The sequence below is a fragment of the Oncorhynchus mykiss genome, chromosome 16 (genome assembly GCF_057628025.1).
Source record: "Oncorhynchus mykiss isolate SJ-2025 chromosome 16, ASM5762802v1, whole genome shotgun sequence".
NCBI lineage: Eukaryota > Metazoa > Chordata > Actinopteri > Salmoniformes > Salmonidae > Oncorhynchus > Oncorhynchus mykiss.
This window is the reverse complement of record NC_143037.1, coordinates 19,829,428-19,849,913: the sequence shown is the minus strand read 5'-3', so window position 1 is coordinate 19,849,913 and position 20,486 is coordinate 19,829,428. Positions and strand designations below refer to the sequence as shown.

Here is a 20,486-nt window from a genome sequence, read left to right as displayed (position 1 = left end):
ATGGCCTCGGTAGACGGTCTGGCTCCCACCATGACGCCAGGCTCCCTCAGAGACACTAGCGGGAAGAGGAGGACAGGAGGCACCCCTATAATCTAGAGATAGCTTCCTATTCCTTGTCTCTCTTTATGTGTGATGTCTGGGCTGTTTTCCTGATCACGTGACCTTAACCAGGACATTGAACATAAGTAGATTATAGGCTTTAACTAGGGCCCATAATTCATCCTAGTCAGTGCACATGATCACCACTGCTCTTAATGGATCTGACATTTATCCCGTTCTTGTACTTATCAGTTGTATCTAAAGGGAGATATTCGAGAGTATTGGGACAGAGCCCAAGATTAGAATATCATTAGCATTTGCTGGTTTCTGAATGGCAGTCAGTGCTGCCAGCATTGTGAAGTTTGAATTTCAGCTATCAGGTAGACTGAGGGGCTGGACTGACTATGTCCTACACCCCTGGGTAACGATATGTCAGTCAGTGTGTTTCCCTTGTCGAAGAACAACTACATCGGAGTATCCCAAACAATCTAATTTATAATCTCTTTCCGTTTCTTGGAACCCACCACAAGGTTAATTCTGCTGAGTAATACAACTCAGACAAGGGCAAGTACATTTTTAAAAAGCCCTTCCCTTTCAAATATTAAACTGCTGAACGTGTGTATTAGATCTTATTGGCAATTTTAGTCCCAGTGGACTCAGCCCACAGTTTTGGAAGCATTGTGTTGTGCCAGCATGAGTGATTAACGCACTGTAAACCCCCACAGCAGGACCTTAATGTGCACTTTAAAACAGAAGGGAACTAAAAGGAACACATTTTCTCCCACTTGGGATGGTTTCTGTGTGAAGGATCATTGTGCCGTGGTGTGTAGGCAGGAATGTTCCTATACTGTGCTGGCTGTTTCATTGTCTTGGTGAGAACATACAAAAGGTCGCTATAGTACAGCGAGGACGGGTTTCCTGTACAGCCCTTCTACTACACAGTGCATAACAGCAATGCAGCTTGTATGTGTACTGTTTTATAGTGGTGTGTGGATCAATCAGATCTCTGAGCCCTTTTACCGGTTGGAGCGTTTCATTGATTAATGATTAATGTGTATCATTCTAGTACAGTGGCCTGAACACATTATAGGCAGATTCAACTGATGGTCCAGTTGACATATGCACATACATTTGCTTAGTTTCTTGGAGGTAAAATAAGACCATTTGCACCAACGATAATTTTAAAAAGAAACCCATGGAATACATTGTTTTATTGTAAAGAACTACATTTCACTGTTTATAGACTGCGTATACTATATGGATGTTGTATGGAAAACAATAATTGTACATGGAAGGATACGGAGTGACAGAGTTGTTCATAGTGTGTGTTGCTATCCTGTTGTTCTGTTTGCTGTTTTATATGGCCAAAGGACCCTTCACAGGCACAATTTTGATAATGGGCCACTCCTGGTTCAATTATTAATCTGGGTTATGTACGGTGCCCAGGTCTGGATGGGCTTCCTGCATATATGGACACAAATCCTAGTGCCGCTGTGGCACCCACCTAAAAGCCAGACAGAACTCTCCTTGGCTGGCACTGAATGGCCTGAAGTGTGGGTGTAGCCAGGTTACGGCCCTATAATAACCACCTCCTCTGGCAGACTTAGCCCTCCAGCCTAAGCCCCCAACTGGGCTCTCCTGGTCCTGGGCTATACCATAGTGCTGACAGTAGAAGAGGCCTCGGACGGGCCCGGCTTGGTGGGCAGAGACTTGAGGTACTCCAGGTGGCGGCGGGCGTCCTCCGTGTTGTGGCGGACGTAGTAGACCAGGTAGGAGATGACCATGGTGAACCAGCCGAACATGGTGACCAGCATGGCCACGTCCGTGGTCTTCTTCATCACCACGCACAGGTCCAGGTCCTGGGCCAGCAGGAAGGGCACACCCTCCGCCCCCACGTCGGGCGGATCCGACGTCTCGCACACGATGCCCGTCAGCGAGAGGGGCTCCAGGTCAATGTGGGGCATGGACATCTGCAGGCTGCAGTCGCAGTGCCACGGGTTATTGGTCAGGTTGGCGCGCGCCCGCAGCCCCTGAAAGGCTTCAGGGTTAAAGTTGACCAATTTGTTGGAAGACAAGTCCAGGAAGGTGAGCGAGGGCCCCAGGCTCCTGAAGGCCCCTCGCTCCAGCTTGGCCAGCTCGTTGTTGGAGAGGTCCAGCTCGCTGAGCAGGGGCAGACCCTGGAAAGCATTGCTGGGGACCTCGGTGAGCAGGTTGAAGTCCAGGTAGATGCGCCGTGTGTCATTGGGTAGGTCCTGGGGGATCTCCGTGAGACGCAGGTTGCTGCAGCGCACCGTCTTTCCACGGCCGTCGCTCTCAGAGCAGTAGCAGCCCTGGGAGCAGCTGGTGGCGGCGTGGTGGAAGCAGGTCATCAGCACCACGCTGTGCAGCAGCAGACACATGACCACCGAATGGCGCAGTAGCCAGCCGCTCGCCAGCAGGTGCATGGTGGGATATGGGCATGCTCCAGGGAAGACCAACCTGGGCGAAGGGGCGGAGCCAGTGTCAACCTCCCCAATAGCTGTCAAGCCTATGGAGAAACAAGAAGCATGATTGGTGGAGGGAGTCAACACAACCCACTGATAGGAGAGGTACAATTGTTGCAATTGGTCACCAAACATGCAAAACATTTATTACAAATAGATGTGTTACTTCAAACACAGATGCAGGATAACTAGTGTAACTGTGGTGAGGATGCGGAGGGGATCTTGCGGTCTTGTTCAGCAAAAAGTGCTTTGGTGTCAGTGGGACTGATAATTGACATCCCTGCAGTGCTGGCTTATTTCGGCAGGTAGCCTAGTGGTTAGAGCGTTGGACTAGTAACCGAAAGGTTGCAAGATCGAATCCCCCCCGAGCTGACAAGGTAAAAATCTGTTGTTCTGCCCCTGAACAAGGCAGTTAACCCACTGTTCCTAGGCCGTCATTGAAAATAAGAATTTGTTCTTAACCGTCTTGCCTAGTTAAATAAAGGTCAAATTGTCACGCGGGACTAGGTGTGTGTGCAGGAATCAGACGCAGAGAGAGAGTAACGGAGTAAAGTGCTTTACTATTGCACACCCAACTGATAAGCCCAATACAATACAGGGCGCAGGACACTATACCAGACAACCCAAAACCACAGGGTGTCCAGTATAGAAAATAAAATACAATACGACCTAATATGTACACCAGTAACAAAAGACAATCCCGCACAAAACAAGGGCGGGTCAAACTACTACATATAGGGAAGCTAATTAAACCAAAATACACACAGGTGAAACTAATAAGACAAAACCAACAGACAAACGAAAAAGGGATCTGTAGCGGCTAGTAGGACGTGACGATGACCGCTGAGCACCGCCCAAACAGGCAGGGGAGCCAACTTCGGCGGAAGTCGTGACACAAATAAAGTAAAAATATATATATTTTTCAGTGAATCAAATTGAATCAAGCTTTATTTATAAAGCACATTTCAGACATTGAGTGCAACAAAATGTGCTTTTACAGGGAAAAAACCCCCAATGAAAATAAAAGCTGAAATATTTACTACACAACAAAAATAAGACAACAACAAAAAGAATGACACACTGAACAACTAAAAAGCACTCTGAGGGATCTCTTTTAAATATGCCCACAGTTTCAGCTCCCCTCAGGTTCTCTGGCAGGCTATTCCAGAGGCTGGGGGCATAATAACCTCTCCATGCTTCTTGGTCCTAGGCTTTGGGATAGTTAGAAGGCCAGTGCCAGATGACCTGAGGGAACTACTGAGTCCATATCTTAAAAGCATGTTTGACATGTATTGGGGTGCACAATTGTGGATTGATTTAAAAACCAATAGAAAAACCTTAAAATTATTCTAAAAGTAACAGGCAGCCAGTGTAGAGACCTTAAAACCAGTGTAATGTGTGTGCTCTGTCTGGTCTTGGTCAGTACCCGTGCTGCAGCATTTTGTATGTTTTTCAGTTGACCGATGACTTTCTTGGGAAGACCAGACAGGAGAGCATTAAAGTAGTCATCACCACGTAATAAAAGCATGGATGAGTCTGACTGTATCAGTCAGAGAGAAACAGCTGCACCTTGGCAATGTGGTTAAAAGCTATTTTGGTCACATTCCTAATGTGTGATTTGAAATTGAGTTAAGAATCTAAAATAACAACTATCTTTATTGCGCATGAATTAAAATGTGCAGCCAGATTCTCTCTCTGTGCTTTGGCTCCAACAAGTACCTCGGCCTTGTCTTGTGAGCAATCCAAGTATTTAAATCACTAATACAGTCAAATCATTTATCCATGGAGTTAAAATCCTCTGGTGATACAGAAATGTAAAGTCGTGTATCGTCTGCGTAGCAGTGAAAATCAATGCTGTGCTTTCTGACGACGCTGTCAAGGGATATCATCAGTGGCGGTCAGTGCCGTTTAAGATGGAGGATGATTTTATTTTTTTATGAGCATGGCCTTCTTTCTATTAAAGCATATTGGATGACTGTCATTCATATTCCATTCACCCAGCTCAATGTAACAGCATTTTTTTTGTATACCCATCATGAGGTTGCTACAGCCCAGCCAATGAATGACAGTTTACAATGTAGGTGCACACAGGTCGAGACACAAATTTGAGGTGACAGACAGTGACATTCAATACCGCCTTGCACACTCCTGCCAGCATCTAGCTGATATGCGGTGTAATCATTAGTCCAACAGTTGCAAACAAGAGTTTCTATTGGACAAATTCAGGTATGTTTATCCCCATTTTGTTCCGTTTGCGTCCTTTTAAGAATCGGTTTTCAACATAAACGGTGGAATGAATATCACGCGTAAACACAGTTCACTTTCATAGCAACCACGTTGTATCCCTTCTCGCATCTATGCACTCTCCTCCTCTTACCTCTTCCCTTTGATTGTGGACTTCAATGCACAACACATCAGCTGTATGTGACCAGGCAAAAATAAACACTACACACAACTAACATCGTTGTCACCATACTAGCTAAAGTAACATCTAACGATAATGGCGCCGGAGGAGATGGCTGCTGTCTTACAGCCCCCTAACCAAATTGTGCTATTGTGTGTGTTTTTTCACACTTATTTTGTACATAATGTTTTTGCCACCGTCTCTTATGACCAAAAAGAGCTTCTAGATATCACGACAGTGATTACTCACCCCGTACTGGAAGAAGATTATTTTTCTTTAATGAGATGGATGCAAAGGATTTACTCCAGACACCCAACAAGGCCCTCATCCCAGTCATTCGCAGGAGAAAGAGACAGCGATATCTGGGACGCATGTCTGGGTGCCTTGTAAGGATTCGACGGCAAGTGGGTAATCTTTCTTTACCATCGGTCCTATTAGCCAACGTACAATCATTTGATAATAAAATAGACGAACTGCGAGCATGTATATCCTACCAAAGGGACATTTAAAAACTGTAATATCTTATGTTTCACCGAGTCGTAGCTGAACGACGACATGAATAACATACAGCTGGCGGGTTTTATGCTTTTTTGGCAGGATAGAACAGCAGCCTCTGGGGTCAAAGGAAGTCTCAAGGTTTTGCTCGCCTAAGGTAGAGTATCTCATGATAAGCTGTAGACCACACTATTTACTAAGAGAGTTTTCATCTATATTCTTTGTAGCTGTCTATTTACCACCACAAACCGATGCTGGCACTAAGACCGCACTCAATGAGCTGTATACGGTCATAAGCAAACAGGAAAATGCTCATCCAGATGCGGTGCTCCTAGTGGCCGGGGACTTAAATCACATCAGTCATTGGCTTCATCAATAAGTGCATCGATGACGTCGTCCCCACAGTGACTTTACGTACATACTAGAGGTCGACCGATTATGATTTTTCAATACCGATACCGATTATTGGAGGACCAAAAAAATTGATACCGATTAATCGGCCAATTGTTTTATTTATTTATTTGTAATAATGACAATTACAACAATACTGAATGAACACTTATTTTAACTTAATATAATACATCAATACAATCAATTTAACCTCAAATAAATAATTAAACATGTTCAATTTGGTTTAAATAATGCAAAACAAAGTGTTAGAGAAGAAAGTAATTTGTGCCAATATGCAATATGTGCCAATATGCAATATGTGCCATGTACTGTATGTGCCATGTAAAATGTGTACCATGTAAAATATGTGCCACGTAAAAAAGCTAACGTTTAAGTTCCTTGCTGAGAACATGAGAACATATGAAAGTTGGTGGTTCCTTTTAACATGAGACTTCAATATTCCAAGGTAAGAGGTTTTAGGTTGTAGTTAATATAGTATTTATGGGACTATTTCTCTCTATACCATTTGTATTTCATATACCTTTGACTATTGGATGTTCTTATAGGCACTATAGTATTGCCAGTGTAACAGTATAGCTTCCGTCCCCCTCCTCGCCCCTACCTGGGCTCGAACCAGGAACACATCGACAACAGCCACACTCGAAGCAGCATTACCCATTGCTCCACAAAAGCCGCGGCCCTTGCAGTGCAAGGGGAATAACTACTCCAAATCTAAAAGCGGGTGACGTTTGAAACAATATTAGCGCACACCCAGCTAACTAGCTAGCCATTTCACATTGGTTACACCAGCCATTAGGCTGATAGGCTTGAAGTCATAAAAAGCGATGTGCTTGCGAAGAGCTGCTGGCAAAACGCACAAAAGTGCTGTTTGAATGAATGATTACGGGCCTGCTGCTGCTCAGTCAGACTGCTCTATCAACTCAGACTTAATTATAACATAATAACACATTTATATAGAATCCGGAAACTATAATTTCGAAAACCCAAGTTTATTATTTCAGTGAAATACGGAACCGTTCAGTATTTTCTCTAACGGGTGGCATCCCGTTAGATAAAGTCTAAAGTCTAAATATTCTTGTTACATTGCACAACCTTCAATGTTATGTCATAATTACGTAAAATTCTGGCAAATTAGTTCGCAATGAGCCAGGCAGCACAAACTGTTGCATATACCCTGACTCTGCGTGCAATGAAGGTAAGAGAAATGACACAATTTCACCTGGTTAATATTGCATGCTAAACTGGATTAGTAGTTATAACTAGTGGTTATGATTGATTGTTTTTTATAAGATAAGTTTAAAAGCTAGCTAGCAATTTACCTTGGCTTCTACTGCATTCGCGTAACAGGCATGCTTCTCGTGGAGTGCAATGGTTAGAGCGTTGGACTAGTTAACTGTACAGTTGCAAGATTGAATCCCCTGAGCTGACAAGGTGGAAATCTGTCGTTCTGCCCCTGAACAAGGCAGTTAACCCACCGTTCCTAGGCCGTAATTGAAAATAAGAATGTGCTCTTAACTGACTTGCCTAGTTAAATAAAAGGTATACAAAAATAATAATAATAATTTTTAAAAATCGGAGCCCAAAAATACCGATTTCCGATTGTTATGAAAACTTGAAATCGGCCCTAATTAATCGGCCATTCAGATTAATCGGTCGACCTCTAGTACATACCCCAACCAGAAGCCATGGATTACAGGTAACATCCGCACTGAGCTAAAGGCTAGACCTGCCACTTTCAAGGAGCGGGACTCTAACCCAGAAGCTTATAAGAAATCCCACTATGCCCGCCGACTAACCATCAAACAGGCAAAGTGTCAATACAGGACTAAGATTGAGTCGAACTACACTGGCTCATACGCACGTGGCATGGCTTGCAAACTATTACAGACTACAAAGGGAAGCAAAGCCACGAGCTGCCAAGTGACACGAGCCTACCAGTCGAGCCAAATTACTTCTATGCTCGCTTCAAGGCAAGTAACACTGAAATTTGCATGAGAGCATCAGCTGTTCCGGACGACTGTGTGATCACGCTCTCCATAGCTGATGTGAGTAAGACCTTTAAACAGGTCAACATTCACAACGCAGCAGGGCCTGATGGATTACCAGGATGTGTACTCCGAGCATGCGCTGACTAACTGGCAAGTGTCTTCACTGACATTTTCAACCTGTCCCTGACTGAGTTTGTAATACCAATATGTTTCAAGCAGACCACCATAGTCCCTGTGCCCAAGAACACTAAGGTAACCTGTCTAAATGACTACCAACCCGTAGCACTCACGTCTTGAACCATGAAGTGCTTTGAAAGGCTGGTCATGGCTCAAATCAACACCATTATCCCTGAAACCCTAGACCTAGACCCACTAATTCGCATTCCACCCTGACAGATCCACAGATGATGCAGTCTCTATTGCACTCCACACTGCCCTTTCCCACCTGGACAAAATGAACACCTATGTGAGTATACTATTCATTGACTACAGCTCAGTGTTTATGTGGACACCAAGGAATTTGAAGCTCTCAACCTGCTCCACTACAGCCCCGTCGATGAGAATGGGGACGTGCTCGGTGCTCCTTTTCCTGTAGTCCACAATCATCTCCTTAGTCTTGATTATGTTGAGGGATAGGTTGTTATTCTGGCACCACCTGGCCAGGTCTCTGACCTCCTCCCTATAGGCTGTCTCGTCATTGTCGGTGATCAGGCCTACACTGTTGTGTCTTCAGCAAACTTAATGATGGTGTTGGAGTCGTGCCTGGCAGTCGTGGGTGAACAGGGAGTACAGGAGGGGACTGAGCACGCACCCCTGGAGAGCTCCAGTGTTGAGGGTCAGTGTGGCAGATTTGTTGCTACCTACCCTCACCACCTGGGGGCGGCCCATCAGGAAGTCCAGGATCCAGTTGCAGAGGGAGGTGTTTAGTCCCAGGTTCCTTAGCTTGGTGATGAGCTTTGAGTGTACTATGGTGTTGAACGCTGAGCTGTAGTCAAATCAAATCAAATTTATTTATATAGCCCTTCGTACATCAGCTGATATCTCAAAGTGCTGTACAGAAACCCAGCCTAAAACCCCAAACAGCAAGCAATTCAGGTGTAGAAGCACGGTGGCTAGGAAAAACTCCCTAGAAAGGCCAAAACCTAGGAAGAAACCTAGAGAGGAACCAGGCTATGTGGGGTGGCCAGTCCTCTTCTGGCTGTGCCGGGTGGAGATTATAACAAAACATGGTCAAGATGTTCAAATGTTCATAAATGACCAGCATGGTCGAATAATAATAAGGCAGAATAGTTGAAACTGGAGCAGCAGCACAGTCAGGTGGACTGGGGACAGCAAGGAGTCATCATGTCAGGTATTCCTGGGGCATGGTCCTAGGGCTCAGGTCCTCCGAGAGAGAGAAAGAAAGAGAGAATTAGAGAGAGCATATGTGGGATGGCCAGTCCTCTTCTGGCTGTGCCGGGTGGAGATTATAACAGAACATGGCCAAGATGTTCAAATGTTCATAAATGACCAGCATGGTCAATGAACAGCATTCTCACATAGGTGTTCCTTTTGTCCAGGTGGGAAATAACCAGGTCCAGAGTAGGGTGGGCCTAGCAACATGCTGGATAAAGTCCATAGAGCTTAAAATATTAATAAATTCAATGGTCTTGGAGTCAGTTTCTTGGTCAAGATTAATATTAAAATCACCCAACACAATGATTTTATCATAGTTCTCAAGGACAATAGACAATAGTTCAGATAAAACAGTAAAGAAAGTGGGGCGGTGCTTTCACGACCTATACAGGGTTATGGCCAGCACTGGTGGCTGACATTTAAACAGTATAGCATGATGCTCAAAAGACCCAAAGTCACCAAACAAAATGTCCTTACAGCTGAGAGCATTAGTAAAAATAGAGACTGTTCTCCCACCCTTTTTTGATAGAGTATGAAAAGCTGTAGGCCAGGGGGAGGTTTCAATAAGAGCGGCACTACAGTCTGATGACAGCCATGTTTCAACAAGGAACATGCAATCAACTTGGCATTCAGGGGCCTCCCGAGTGGCGCAGTGGTCAAATGCACTGCATCGCAGTGCTAGCTGCGTCACTACAGATCCTGGTTTGATACCAGGTTGTGTCGCAGCCGGCCGTGACCGGGAGACCCATGAGGCGACGCACAATTGGCCCATCTTTTCAGTTTCCTGAGGGGGAAAAGGTTTTGTCGTGACCTCTTCAGGACTGTCTTGGTATGTTTGGACCATGATAGTTTGTTGGTGATGTGGACACCAAGGAACTTGAAACTCTCGACCCGCTCCACTACAGCCTCGTCGATGTTAATGGGGGCCTGTTCGGCCCACATTTACAGTGCCTTGCGAAAGTATTCGGCCCCCTTGAACTTTGCGCCCTTTTGCCACATTTCAGGCTTCAAACATAAAGGAATAAAACTGTATTTTTTTGTGAAGAATCAACAACAAGTGGGACACAATCATGAAGTGGAACGACATTTATTGGATATTTCAAACTTTTTTAACAAATCAAAAACTGAAAAATTGGGAGTGCAAAATTATTCAGCCCCCTTAAGTTAATACTTTGTAGCGCCACCTTTTGCTGCGATTACAGCTGTAAGTCGCTTGGTGTATGTCTCTATCAGTTTTGCACATCGAGAGACTGAAATTTTTTCCCATTCCTCCTTGCAAAACAGCTCGAGCTCAGTGAGGTTGGATGGAGAGCATTTGTGAACAGCAGTTTTCAGTTCTTTCCACAGAATCTCGATTGGATTCAGGTCTGGACTTTGACTTGGCCATTCTAACACCTGGATATGTTTATTTTTGAACCATTCCATTGTAGATTTTGCTTTATGTTTTGGATCACTGTCTTGTTGGAAGACGAATCTCCGTCCCAGTCTCAGGTCTTTTGCAGACTCCATCAGGTTTTCTTCCAGAATGGTCCTGTATTTGGCTCCATCCATCTTCCCATCAATTTTAACCATCTTCCCTGTCCCTGCTGAAGAAAAGCAGGCCCAAACCATGATGCTGCCACCACCATGTTTGACAGTGGGGATGGTGTGTTCAGCTGTGTTGCTTTTACGCCAAACATAACGTTTTGCATTGTTGCCAAAAAGTTCAATTTTGGTTTCATCTGACCAGAGCACCTTCTTCCACATGTTTGGTGTGTCTCCCAGGTGGCTTGTGGCAAACTTTAAACAACACTTTTTATGGATATCTTTAAGAAATGTCTTTCTTCTTGCCACTCTTCCATAAAGGCCAGATTGTTGTTGTCCTATGGACAGAGTCTCCAACCTCAGCTGTAGATCTCTGCAGTTCATCCAGAGTGATCATGGGCCTCTTGGCTTCATCTCTGATCAGTCTTCTCCTTGTATGAGCTGAAAGTTTAGAGGGACGGCCAGGTCTTGGTAGATTTGCAGTGGTCTGATACTCCTTCCATTTCAATATTATCGCTTGCACAGTGCTCCTTGGGATGTTTAAAGCTTGGGAAATCTTTTTGTATCCAAATCCGGCTTTAAACTTCTTCACAACAGTATCTCGGACCTTCCTGGTGTGTTCCTTGTTCTTCATGATGCTCTCTGCGCTTTTAACGGACCTCTGAGACTATCACAGTGCAGGTGCATTTATACGGAGACTTGATTACACACAGGTGGATTGTATTTATCATCATTAGTCATTTAGGTCAACATTGGATCATTCAGAGATCCTCACTGAACTTCTGGAGAGAGTTTGCTGCACTGAAAGTAAAGGGGCTGAATAATTTTGCACGCCCAATTTTTCAGTTTTTGATTTGTTAAAAAAGTTTGAAATATCCAATAAATGTCGTTCCACTTCATGATTGTGTCCCACTTGTTGTTGATTCTTCACAAAAAAATACAGTTTTATATCTTTATGTTTGAAGCCTGAAATGTGGCAAAAGGTCGCAAAGTTCAAGGGGGCCGAATACTTTCACAAGGCACTGTACCTGTCGTCCACAATCATCTCCTTTGTCTTGCTCACATTGAGGGAGAGGTTGTTGCCCTGGCACCACACTGCCAGTTCTCGGACCTCCTCCCTATAGGCCGCCTCATCATTCTCGGTGATCAGGCCTACCACTGTTGTGTCGTCAGCAAACTTAATGAGGGTGTTGGCCACGCAGTCGTGGGTGAACAGGGAATACAGGAGGGGACTAAGTACACACCCCTGTGGGGCCCCAGTGTTAAGGATCAGCATGGCAGACGTGTTGTTGCCAACTCTTACCACCTGGGGGCGGCCCGTCAGAAAGTCCAGAATCCTCTGCCAGAGTCCTTAACTTAGTGATGAGCTTTGTGGGCACAATGAACAGCATTCTCACATATGTGTTCCCTTTGTCCAGGTGAGAAAGGGCAGTGTGAAGTGTGATTGAGATTGCGTCATCTGTGGATCTGTTGGGGCGGTATACGAATTGAAGTGGGTCTAGGGTGTCAGGGAGGATGCTGTTGATGTGTGAGCCATGACCAGCCTTTCAAAGCACTTCATGGCTACCGACTTCGCTTACTTGGGCACAGGGACTATGGTGGTCTGCTTGAAACATGTAGGCATTACAGACTCGGTCAGGGAGAGGTTGAAAATGTCAGTGAAGACACTTGACAGTTGAGTACACGTCCTGGTAATCCGTCTGGCCCAGCGGCATTGTGAATGTTGACTTGTTTAAAGGTTTTTGTTCACATCAGCTACTGATGTGAACTGTGTTCAGTAGGCTAATCCATAAACTGTTTACGCACTCAGAACCGGGGTCAGTGCAAACAACATTGAGCTAACAACTTGTTAATGAGTCCTGTAATTTACACTTTTTATTTAGCATGTAAGCCTCTAAAAAATTATCTGTCCTTTTACCCTAACACCCTTCATTAATACCTGAACACCAACCATTTGCTATCCCATTACTAATCCTCTTAAGGAAAAACTCACTTGACATGTATTTTGGCCACCCAACAGCATTGTACGGCTACATGCTAAAGCTAAAAAAAGGCAACAAAGGCAACCCAAACAGCCTTAGCATGTTGTGCTAGCAGCTATATCCTCTCCTGTAAAAAATAATTTAACTTAAACTCTCGGACTTCGGCTGGTTCTTTAAAATGGCTGGAGACCAGAGCAAGATCCACGTACCAAGATTAAAAAAATGAAATTGAGCTCTAAGTACCACATGACCGGGGGAGTCGTCTAAATGACGCATCCTAACAAGTCTCATTGCAATAGGCCAGACCAGTTGAAAGTTCAAGACCGTCCCTATCAGCCCTGACCTTCTTCTTTCAAAAGACACACTCAGATGATTATCCCCATTTCGTTATTAAAGCCAAACAAAGAAGATATAGTGGAACAGCACTGACTACAGATAAGACAAAATGCTCAAGGATATGAAAAGGATGCCTAAAGTGTTTCTGTGTAAGAAAAGCGGTCATTTTCCCACCATGATCCATGCTGCCCTGATGAGGTGGAGCTGTGGGGAACCAAGGAAACTGGACACATGAGGAGAGAGAGAGAGAGAGAAAAAAAAAGGAGAGATCTGAGGAAAATAGGTAACATGACAATGGAGAAGAACACAGAGGAAGGCCCACTGAAGAGAGATTAATGAGATGCATCGGAGGAAAGAGGGAGATATTAGCATGTCATGGGCTGAGAAAGACAGCTGTTAATGAAAAGCGGAGGCTGGAGGGGTGACGGAGGGAAGGATGTGGTGATGGAGAGACGAAAGTGAGTGAGGGATAAAGCTATGGGACAACAAGAGAGAAAGAGCGCAAAACCAACCTCATTAAATAAATTATCAATAAAATCAGGTTAATTAAGCTATAAAGACATCAACAACCCAACTATAATTGACCTCTCCTGCATTTAAATTTACACTGTGCTCAAGACAAGTGCCCAGAGGTCAGTTTTGGCAGTTCATAAATTGACTGCAGTCAATGTTAGAATAATAGGCTACATCTCAGGCACCAAGTGCGCAAGAGCAATAATTTTGATATGACGCAAATGTAGGACCTAACTCAGCAAAACCATTATAATCCCGAAGGAATAGAACTACAATGTCCTCAAAGCAAAGGATTGTCAAAGTTGTTCATGTATTATTTTGTTGTGATTGTTCATTGTATTATCATTCTGTCCAGACAACCAATGATAGACAAGTTAGGCCTATGTAGGTCATGAGGATGAGACACAGAAAGGGAGGTGAGGAGAGAGGAAGCACAGAAGAACAAACACAGCTGTGAGGGAATGTTATGTTGAGATGCAGACACTTACGTATGAGTCTAACCATATTACCATGCTCTCCCAACTCTGTCCCTATCCACCCCAATTATGAACACATTTCAGTCGGTTTAGGGACTCAGATTATTATTGCCTGCCTGTCTGATTTCCATTGAAAGACTTCATGCATTTATTCCCAGAATTATATATTATAGTACTGGTGCTTGCCTAGCCAGCCATGTGTTAGAGAAACAGGAACACACGTTTTCGTTAGAGGCCATCTAGAGTTCAAACAATAACAAAGTGCGCCACCCAGCCACTGTTTTAGTAAAGAGCGGAGGGATGGGCTGGAGAAATGTAACCACTCTCAAATGTATAGACAGACCTATGAATCCAAGGACCAAGGACTGACCATGCTTAAATATTTTTTTTTTCCCCCAAGAACCAAATGAGTACATATCCTTCATTTAAAAGTAAAAAATATATATTTAGCAATTTTGACCCTTTAAGCAGAACATCATTTTGATTAATCGAAATGGCCATTTAGAGCTGCAGGAATGAATTTCCATTTTGAACTTGACCCCTGTGATATCAACTAAAATTGAAGCAATAATTAAAGGATTAATAATCAAGTGTATTATTTAAATTCAGTTCACTTTGAAGGGTATTCTGACATACAATACATTTATAAATACACATTTTTTTAGGCTATTAATCTACTATTGTTACTTACACACAAATATTTTACCTGCACATTTTCTTTGGCGTAATAGTCACTATTTTCATTGTAAGCAACAAGCGTGTCAATAATAAACTCTTACTGGGTGTAGGCTAGACCAATGCCTCCTGGGGAATTGATAGCCTTTCGAAGTTAGTCTTCTATCTTGTCAGGCTAAATACGGTAGGTAATAAGCTACTGTTTGCCCCATTCTTCAACAAGCATTTTTGGAGCCAAGCTGCAGTTATTTCCACAATCATAAAAGCCTTATAGTAGCCTATATCACCGCATGCTGTGTTTAACAGTATATGTAAACGTATGTCTATGAAATGCATGCATTTTGAATAACATGCAGAAGAAGCATTACTTACATCTTTAACGTTCTCCCCCTCCTTCGCATGGCGTGTGACACTCAACCGAATCACTTTAGTTTCAAGACGCCCACTTTCAAATCTTCAAAATAGATAATTATTCATTCCACTCCAAACTGGAATTCGGTCGCTTCCATGGGGTCCTCTGTTGCATATCGCCAAACCAACCGCGCGCAATGCACCTTGAATTGAGTGCTTGCTCAATGCAGCTTTTTAGTTTCCACGCAACCAGAAAACTAACATTGCTGTAGCCATCGGAAAATTGGCAGGGACACAACACGCGAGTGTACGACGCCTATGGAGGGTTTCATCCAAGTGTGATCCTGCCAATTATGACAAATAATTATAGTGCAAGTGCAGCCACGGAGCGGAATATATTTTAGACACTGAAAAGACAACGTTTGGCTACTGACATCTGAAATCATTGTCCTAAGTGGGCACATAATAATGAAACACCATTTGTTTGGTATTATAATCTTGTCTTCCAGGAGCTTGTGTTTTGACAAACAGTTTACAGATTGTAATATATATTTGAGTTGTATTAGAACACACACACATACAGACACACTCACACAGCCATTGATTCTCAATATAACTTATAAATGCCTCATGAGCTTAGTTCAACTGTCATTCCCCATCAGAACCCAAGATATAAGCTCGTTTCTCTCCAATATTTGTAAATAAAAAAAGTACATGTAAACAAACAGTGTAAAGCTTCAAAACATGGTTCAAATTATCATTTTCATCTCATGGAGTCCTTCCATCCATAGGTCCATCTATGAATTTGAGTGGTTACAGCCCCATCTCTGAGCTATTTACCAAAACACTGGCGGGGTCGCCACTTTGTTATCGTTTGAACTGCAGATTGCCCTTTTAAGAAAGTGGGGTTTGACTAATCATGTTTGATCTGCAGGTTATTGTTTCAGTACTGTGTTGCCAGTGCAGTCTATCTTTGGCTGTCTCCGGGCCTCTTCCTGTGTGTTGCCAACCGATAAGGAAGCCATCCAATCAAAACCACACTGTGATAACAGACACAGGCTGGGGCCCAAGAGTGGCTGCCAAGCAAAAAGGGTATTAATGGAATTTAAATCAATCAAAGCACCCCACGTAAGTCCCCCTCAATGTCCCCTCAAACCATCAAATCAATGTCAATGACAGGATGTGTGTGTGAGACTGAGTTATGAATGTATGTTGCTTTTACAAAATAGCTCAAGAATAGACTTGATGGGAATTAATTTGTGTTTTATCACCCGGGAAGACTAAAGATGCTATTGTGTATGTATTGGCCACATAATTACAGTGCTCAGCGAGAGTGGATTATGCCGCTTTTCCTTGTCAATTAGGTTCGGATTACATACGAGGATGAGCATATGAAGATGAAACAGCAGAAAATGCGACTATTCCCTGTATGGTGCACTACATAGGGAAAAGGGTGCCATTTGGGATGCAGGCAGAGGGGAGAGGAGGAGATAGCAGCACTTCCAGTCAGTCAAATGCCTTGCCTTCATCTTCTGCATGCAGCATCAGATTACTTCAAACGGCCCGCAATGGTGGATGTATGCATTCTGCATTAACAGAGTGTACCTAACAGTGGAGGCCGCTGAGGGGAGGACGGCTCATAATAACGTCTGGAACGGAGCAAATGGAATGGCATCAAACACCTGGAAACCAAGTGTTTGATGTTATTGATACTGTACCTTTCCACGTATTCCACTCCAGCCATTACCACGTGCCTGCCCTCCCCAATTAAGGTGCCACCAACCTCCTGTGATACCTAATACTGATAGACTACACTCCAAGTGCTCCAATTCCTTCAAGTGAATCAAAGTTAATTCTCCCCTCTTTGATCCAATCAGCTGGGCCTCTAAGGAGGAAAAGTTGCCTGGATTGCTCCCATCAACATGGTGGTGCTGGAGTGCTGCTAAGTGTGAACTCAGCTGAGGTGCATACTGAAGTTGCTGTAATGTTGTATTAACAATGGAATGTGAACGTTGTGCCAAGATTAGCGAGGCTACGCTTCGCTCTCTCTGGCACAAGAAGAAAAGGAGAGTAATTAATGAGATCCAGGGTCTGTGGTCCTCCCCTCCGTCTCTCTCTGTCGATCTTTCTCTCTCTCACTCCGCCTGTACCTCTCTCTCTCTCTCTCTTTGTCTCTTTCTCACCCTCGCGCTCTGTCTCCTCACTGCTCTCAGCTCACTCCAAGATCAAAGCCGTGGCTTGTCTTTGTGAGCATGACAGTACTTCCAACTTATTTATTTATTTCCCTGGCAGCTAATTTTTAAAAAAAAATCAAAAGCGACAAGAGTATATAAAAATAATTCCCCCAACCACCTTGGGGAACAGAGTTACTGCCGGTCAGCCTATCTGTGAGGAACGCTTGCGTCAAAGTCTACAATGCAATTAAACAATGCACCTCACTGTGGAAATTGGACGTAGTTATACTTAGTTTCCTTTGAGTTGTTATATGAAATGAATTCCCCATGGTGGCATTGAGCTATCTGAGTCTTTTTCCAAATGTGATAGAAATACGCCATAGAACTAGAATTACACTGACAATGTCAGTTACCATGTCAGCCATTTTGAATGTAAGGCTGTGGTCTAAGGGGCTTTACCCGTTCTAATAATTATATATTTGTATGGGATGGATCAACCTTGTTCTTAGAGAGTTGATCATATCTCGGGAGGATTCCTTCATCACAAGGGAAATTCTCAGTGCGCCATATGACAAGCTTATGAAAACGTTATTCGCATTTCTGCAGATATGACGTGAGAAGCATTGGCAATCAGGGTTGGGGTCAATTTATTTGAAGGCAGTCAGCTCAGAAAGTAAACGGAAATTACAATTCAACAATTGAAACAAGAGCATTTATTTTCAATGACTTCTCAATCAATTGAAAAGTAGAACCTTAAAATCACTTCCTGAATTGACTGCCTTTAATTCGAATTGACCCCAACCCTGTAGGCGATGTAAAAATGATGGAGACCCAAATGGATTTGTGAATCAAGTCTTGGTGTCTGATAGTTTGTAAAGGGCATGTGGAGATGGGGATTCGATTGACACAGACATGACGACACACGCACACATCCACTCCCAGACTATCTAATTTAGCTTCATCTCCCTCCGAACCTCAGTCAGACATAATCTGTCAACAGGAGTGGAGGGAAAAAATCTGAATGTGTCAAAATCAATGCAAAACAATGTCTGATTTTTCACTTCCAAATTGTGGCCTTGTTGAAATCCAGTCAAAGCACTCATGTTATGTTTTAACTAGTGCGACAACACTAGCTAATGGACTTACATTTACTGGGCTGGTTTCAGTATGGGGCTATTATCTAAAGAGTGACTGAGGTTATAGACTAGTGCACAGTACCTCAAAAGTGAAATTATTATGGTAGCCGTTGTCATCGCCTGGCTCTGTTTCCTAATGCCCTTTCATTATGATTAATATTTCTCACCCTTTCATTGTGTCAAGCATATTCACAAAGGGAGGCAGGGAGGGGCATACACTTCAAAGGTCACTGCATACATACCTCTCCAAATATACTTCTTCTGGGAGTGACTTGGTCAAAACAGGAAAGGGACTTAAAATGTTGTCAGGTCAGATTTCAGGATGTATTAACGTTGCATATGATATTGGATATTTATCTATTTACAATGTTGTGTCACATCCGGCCATGATTGGGGAGTCCCATAGGGCGGTGCACAATTGGCCCAGCATCGTCCGGGTTTGGCTGTGGTAGGCCGTCATTGTAAGTAAGAATTTGTTCTTAACTGACTTGCCTAGTTAAATAAGAGTTCAATAAAAATGTTTTTTATTTTACGATCTACATGAGTCAATAAATGAAGACCCTTGTGTGAACGGAATTACATTTTTACACACCCTGAACATTTTTAATAGATATTTCTGACATGCTTCACAACTGCTCAGTAAAACGCGTTTGGAGAGTTCATTGCAAGCAGATGCTTAAATAAACGTTTCTCTACCTCTATCCCAAAAACCACTATCCTTGTCTGACAGAGGACATCAAGCAACAAGCAACTTGAGATCCCTGTTAGACAGCTATCCGCAGATCTGCGACAAATCCTGTTTCCGTCTCCCTTGCTGCCACAACAGTCAGACTGCATCAAGGCCCCAAAAACACACCATCAATAAGTAAACAGGAAGGCAGGCAGGCAGCGAGTGTCCATCTCACTTCATTACCAATGTGCCTCTTCAACTTCAAATGGGCTTCTATTTCCAGATGCTTAGCGTGCTTGTGTACTCTGAAGTCTACCCCCTGGTCTGTGTCTGTGAGAGACTGTGTGTATGTATGTATGTATGTGTGTGTGTGTTTTTGTGTGTGTGTGTGTCTGTGATTGTGTGGGTGTTTGTCCCTCTAGTATTGGTTCATTCAGAAAGTGGATAGTTTGTTGTACTGATTGACAACAATCACACACTTTTCCACTGAGTATACAAAGTCTCACTGCACCACTTTCTACACGGACAGGCCAGCCAAGGTGCATAATTAATCATGCAGTTAATTTACAGCTGCTAGGTTATCCTTAAGGACCATTAACAAATTAGAATCTTAAGAGTTTTTCTTGAGTATGCAGTCTGCGTCATATCTGTGAATCTACAGTATTTTGTGTAGCACAGGAGGTTGTTGGGACCTTAATTGAGGAGGACAGGCACATGGTAATGGCTGGAGGGGAATTGGTGGAATGGTATCAAATACGTCAAACATATGGTTCCATGTGTTTCATGACATTCCATTTACTCCATGCCAGAAATTATTATGAGCCGTCCTTCCCTCAGCAGCCTCCACTGTTGTGTATGTAGAACCAGCCATATATACTGTACTGTATTATATGGGTCACAGCATCATCCAGTATAGTCTACACTATAGTTCTGATATGAAATAAAACATTGCCAAGAGTTTGACATATTCATTCTTAGCAGAAAAACAAACCAACAGGGACATGAAGCCATGGCCACCGCCTACTAGTGAGATAAACCCATTTAGTACTGAGGGGCCTTGAGCCATGGGTTAAATAATTCAAACATTTTTGACAAACCTGTAAGGCAAAGGCCAAAAGGGCTCCCTCTCCTGGTCAGGCAGCACTCACAGTAGGAAACAAACTAGGAAACAAACTCACTCTCTGAAGATTTGAAGGCTTCAACAGTATGATGACATGTTAACTAAACATTGGAATACAATTTCTAGTCATTTGCACTCATGCAAAGATAATATCCCTCTCCTTACTATCTGAAGAACAAGTGCCTATAGTGCCTGTCAAGTGATCCAGTACCTTTCTTTTCTTCTACAGCTAATGTATTGATCCTGAATCAAAGGGAAATTATGATACTCCAGTCTCACTGATTGGGCGAAAAATTCAGAGAGTGTAGTTTCTT

The 20,486-nt window shown here is 43.3% G+C and overlaps 1 protein-coding gene across 3 annotated transcripts; it reads right to left on the bottom strand.

The window, feature by feature from the left end:
* Positions 1-1,218: 1,218 nt before the first annotated feature.
* lrrc3ca (leucine rich repeat containing 3Ca) lies at positions 1,219-20,485 on the bottom strand. Of its 3 annotated transcripts, none has more exons than XM_090202170.1 (2): positions 20,384-20,485; positions 1,219-2,566 (listed from the first exon to the last, which is right to left on the bottom strand). In XM_090202170.1, exon 2 carries the CDS (start codon positions 2,481-2,483, stop codon positions 1,689-1,691), a length of 795 nt encoding a protein of 264 aa, XP_090058296.1. In that variant the 5' UTR covers positions 2,484-2,566; positions 20,384-20,485; the 3' UTR covers positions 1,219-1,688. The 3 variants fall into 3 exon arrangements, with proteins under 3 accessions (XP_090058296.1, XP_090058295.1, XP_021420779.3); XM_090202169.1 differs by having other exon boundaries at positions 20,150-20,478; XM_021565104.3 differs by lacking the exon at positions 20,384-20,485 and adding an exon at positions 15,094-15,718.
* Between the last annotated feature and the right edge of the window lies 1 nt (position 20,486).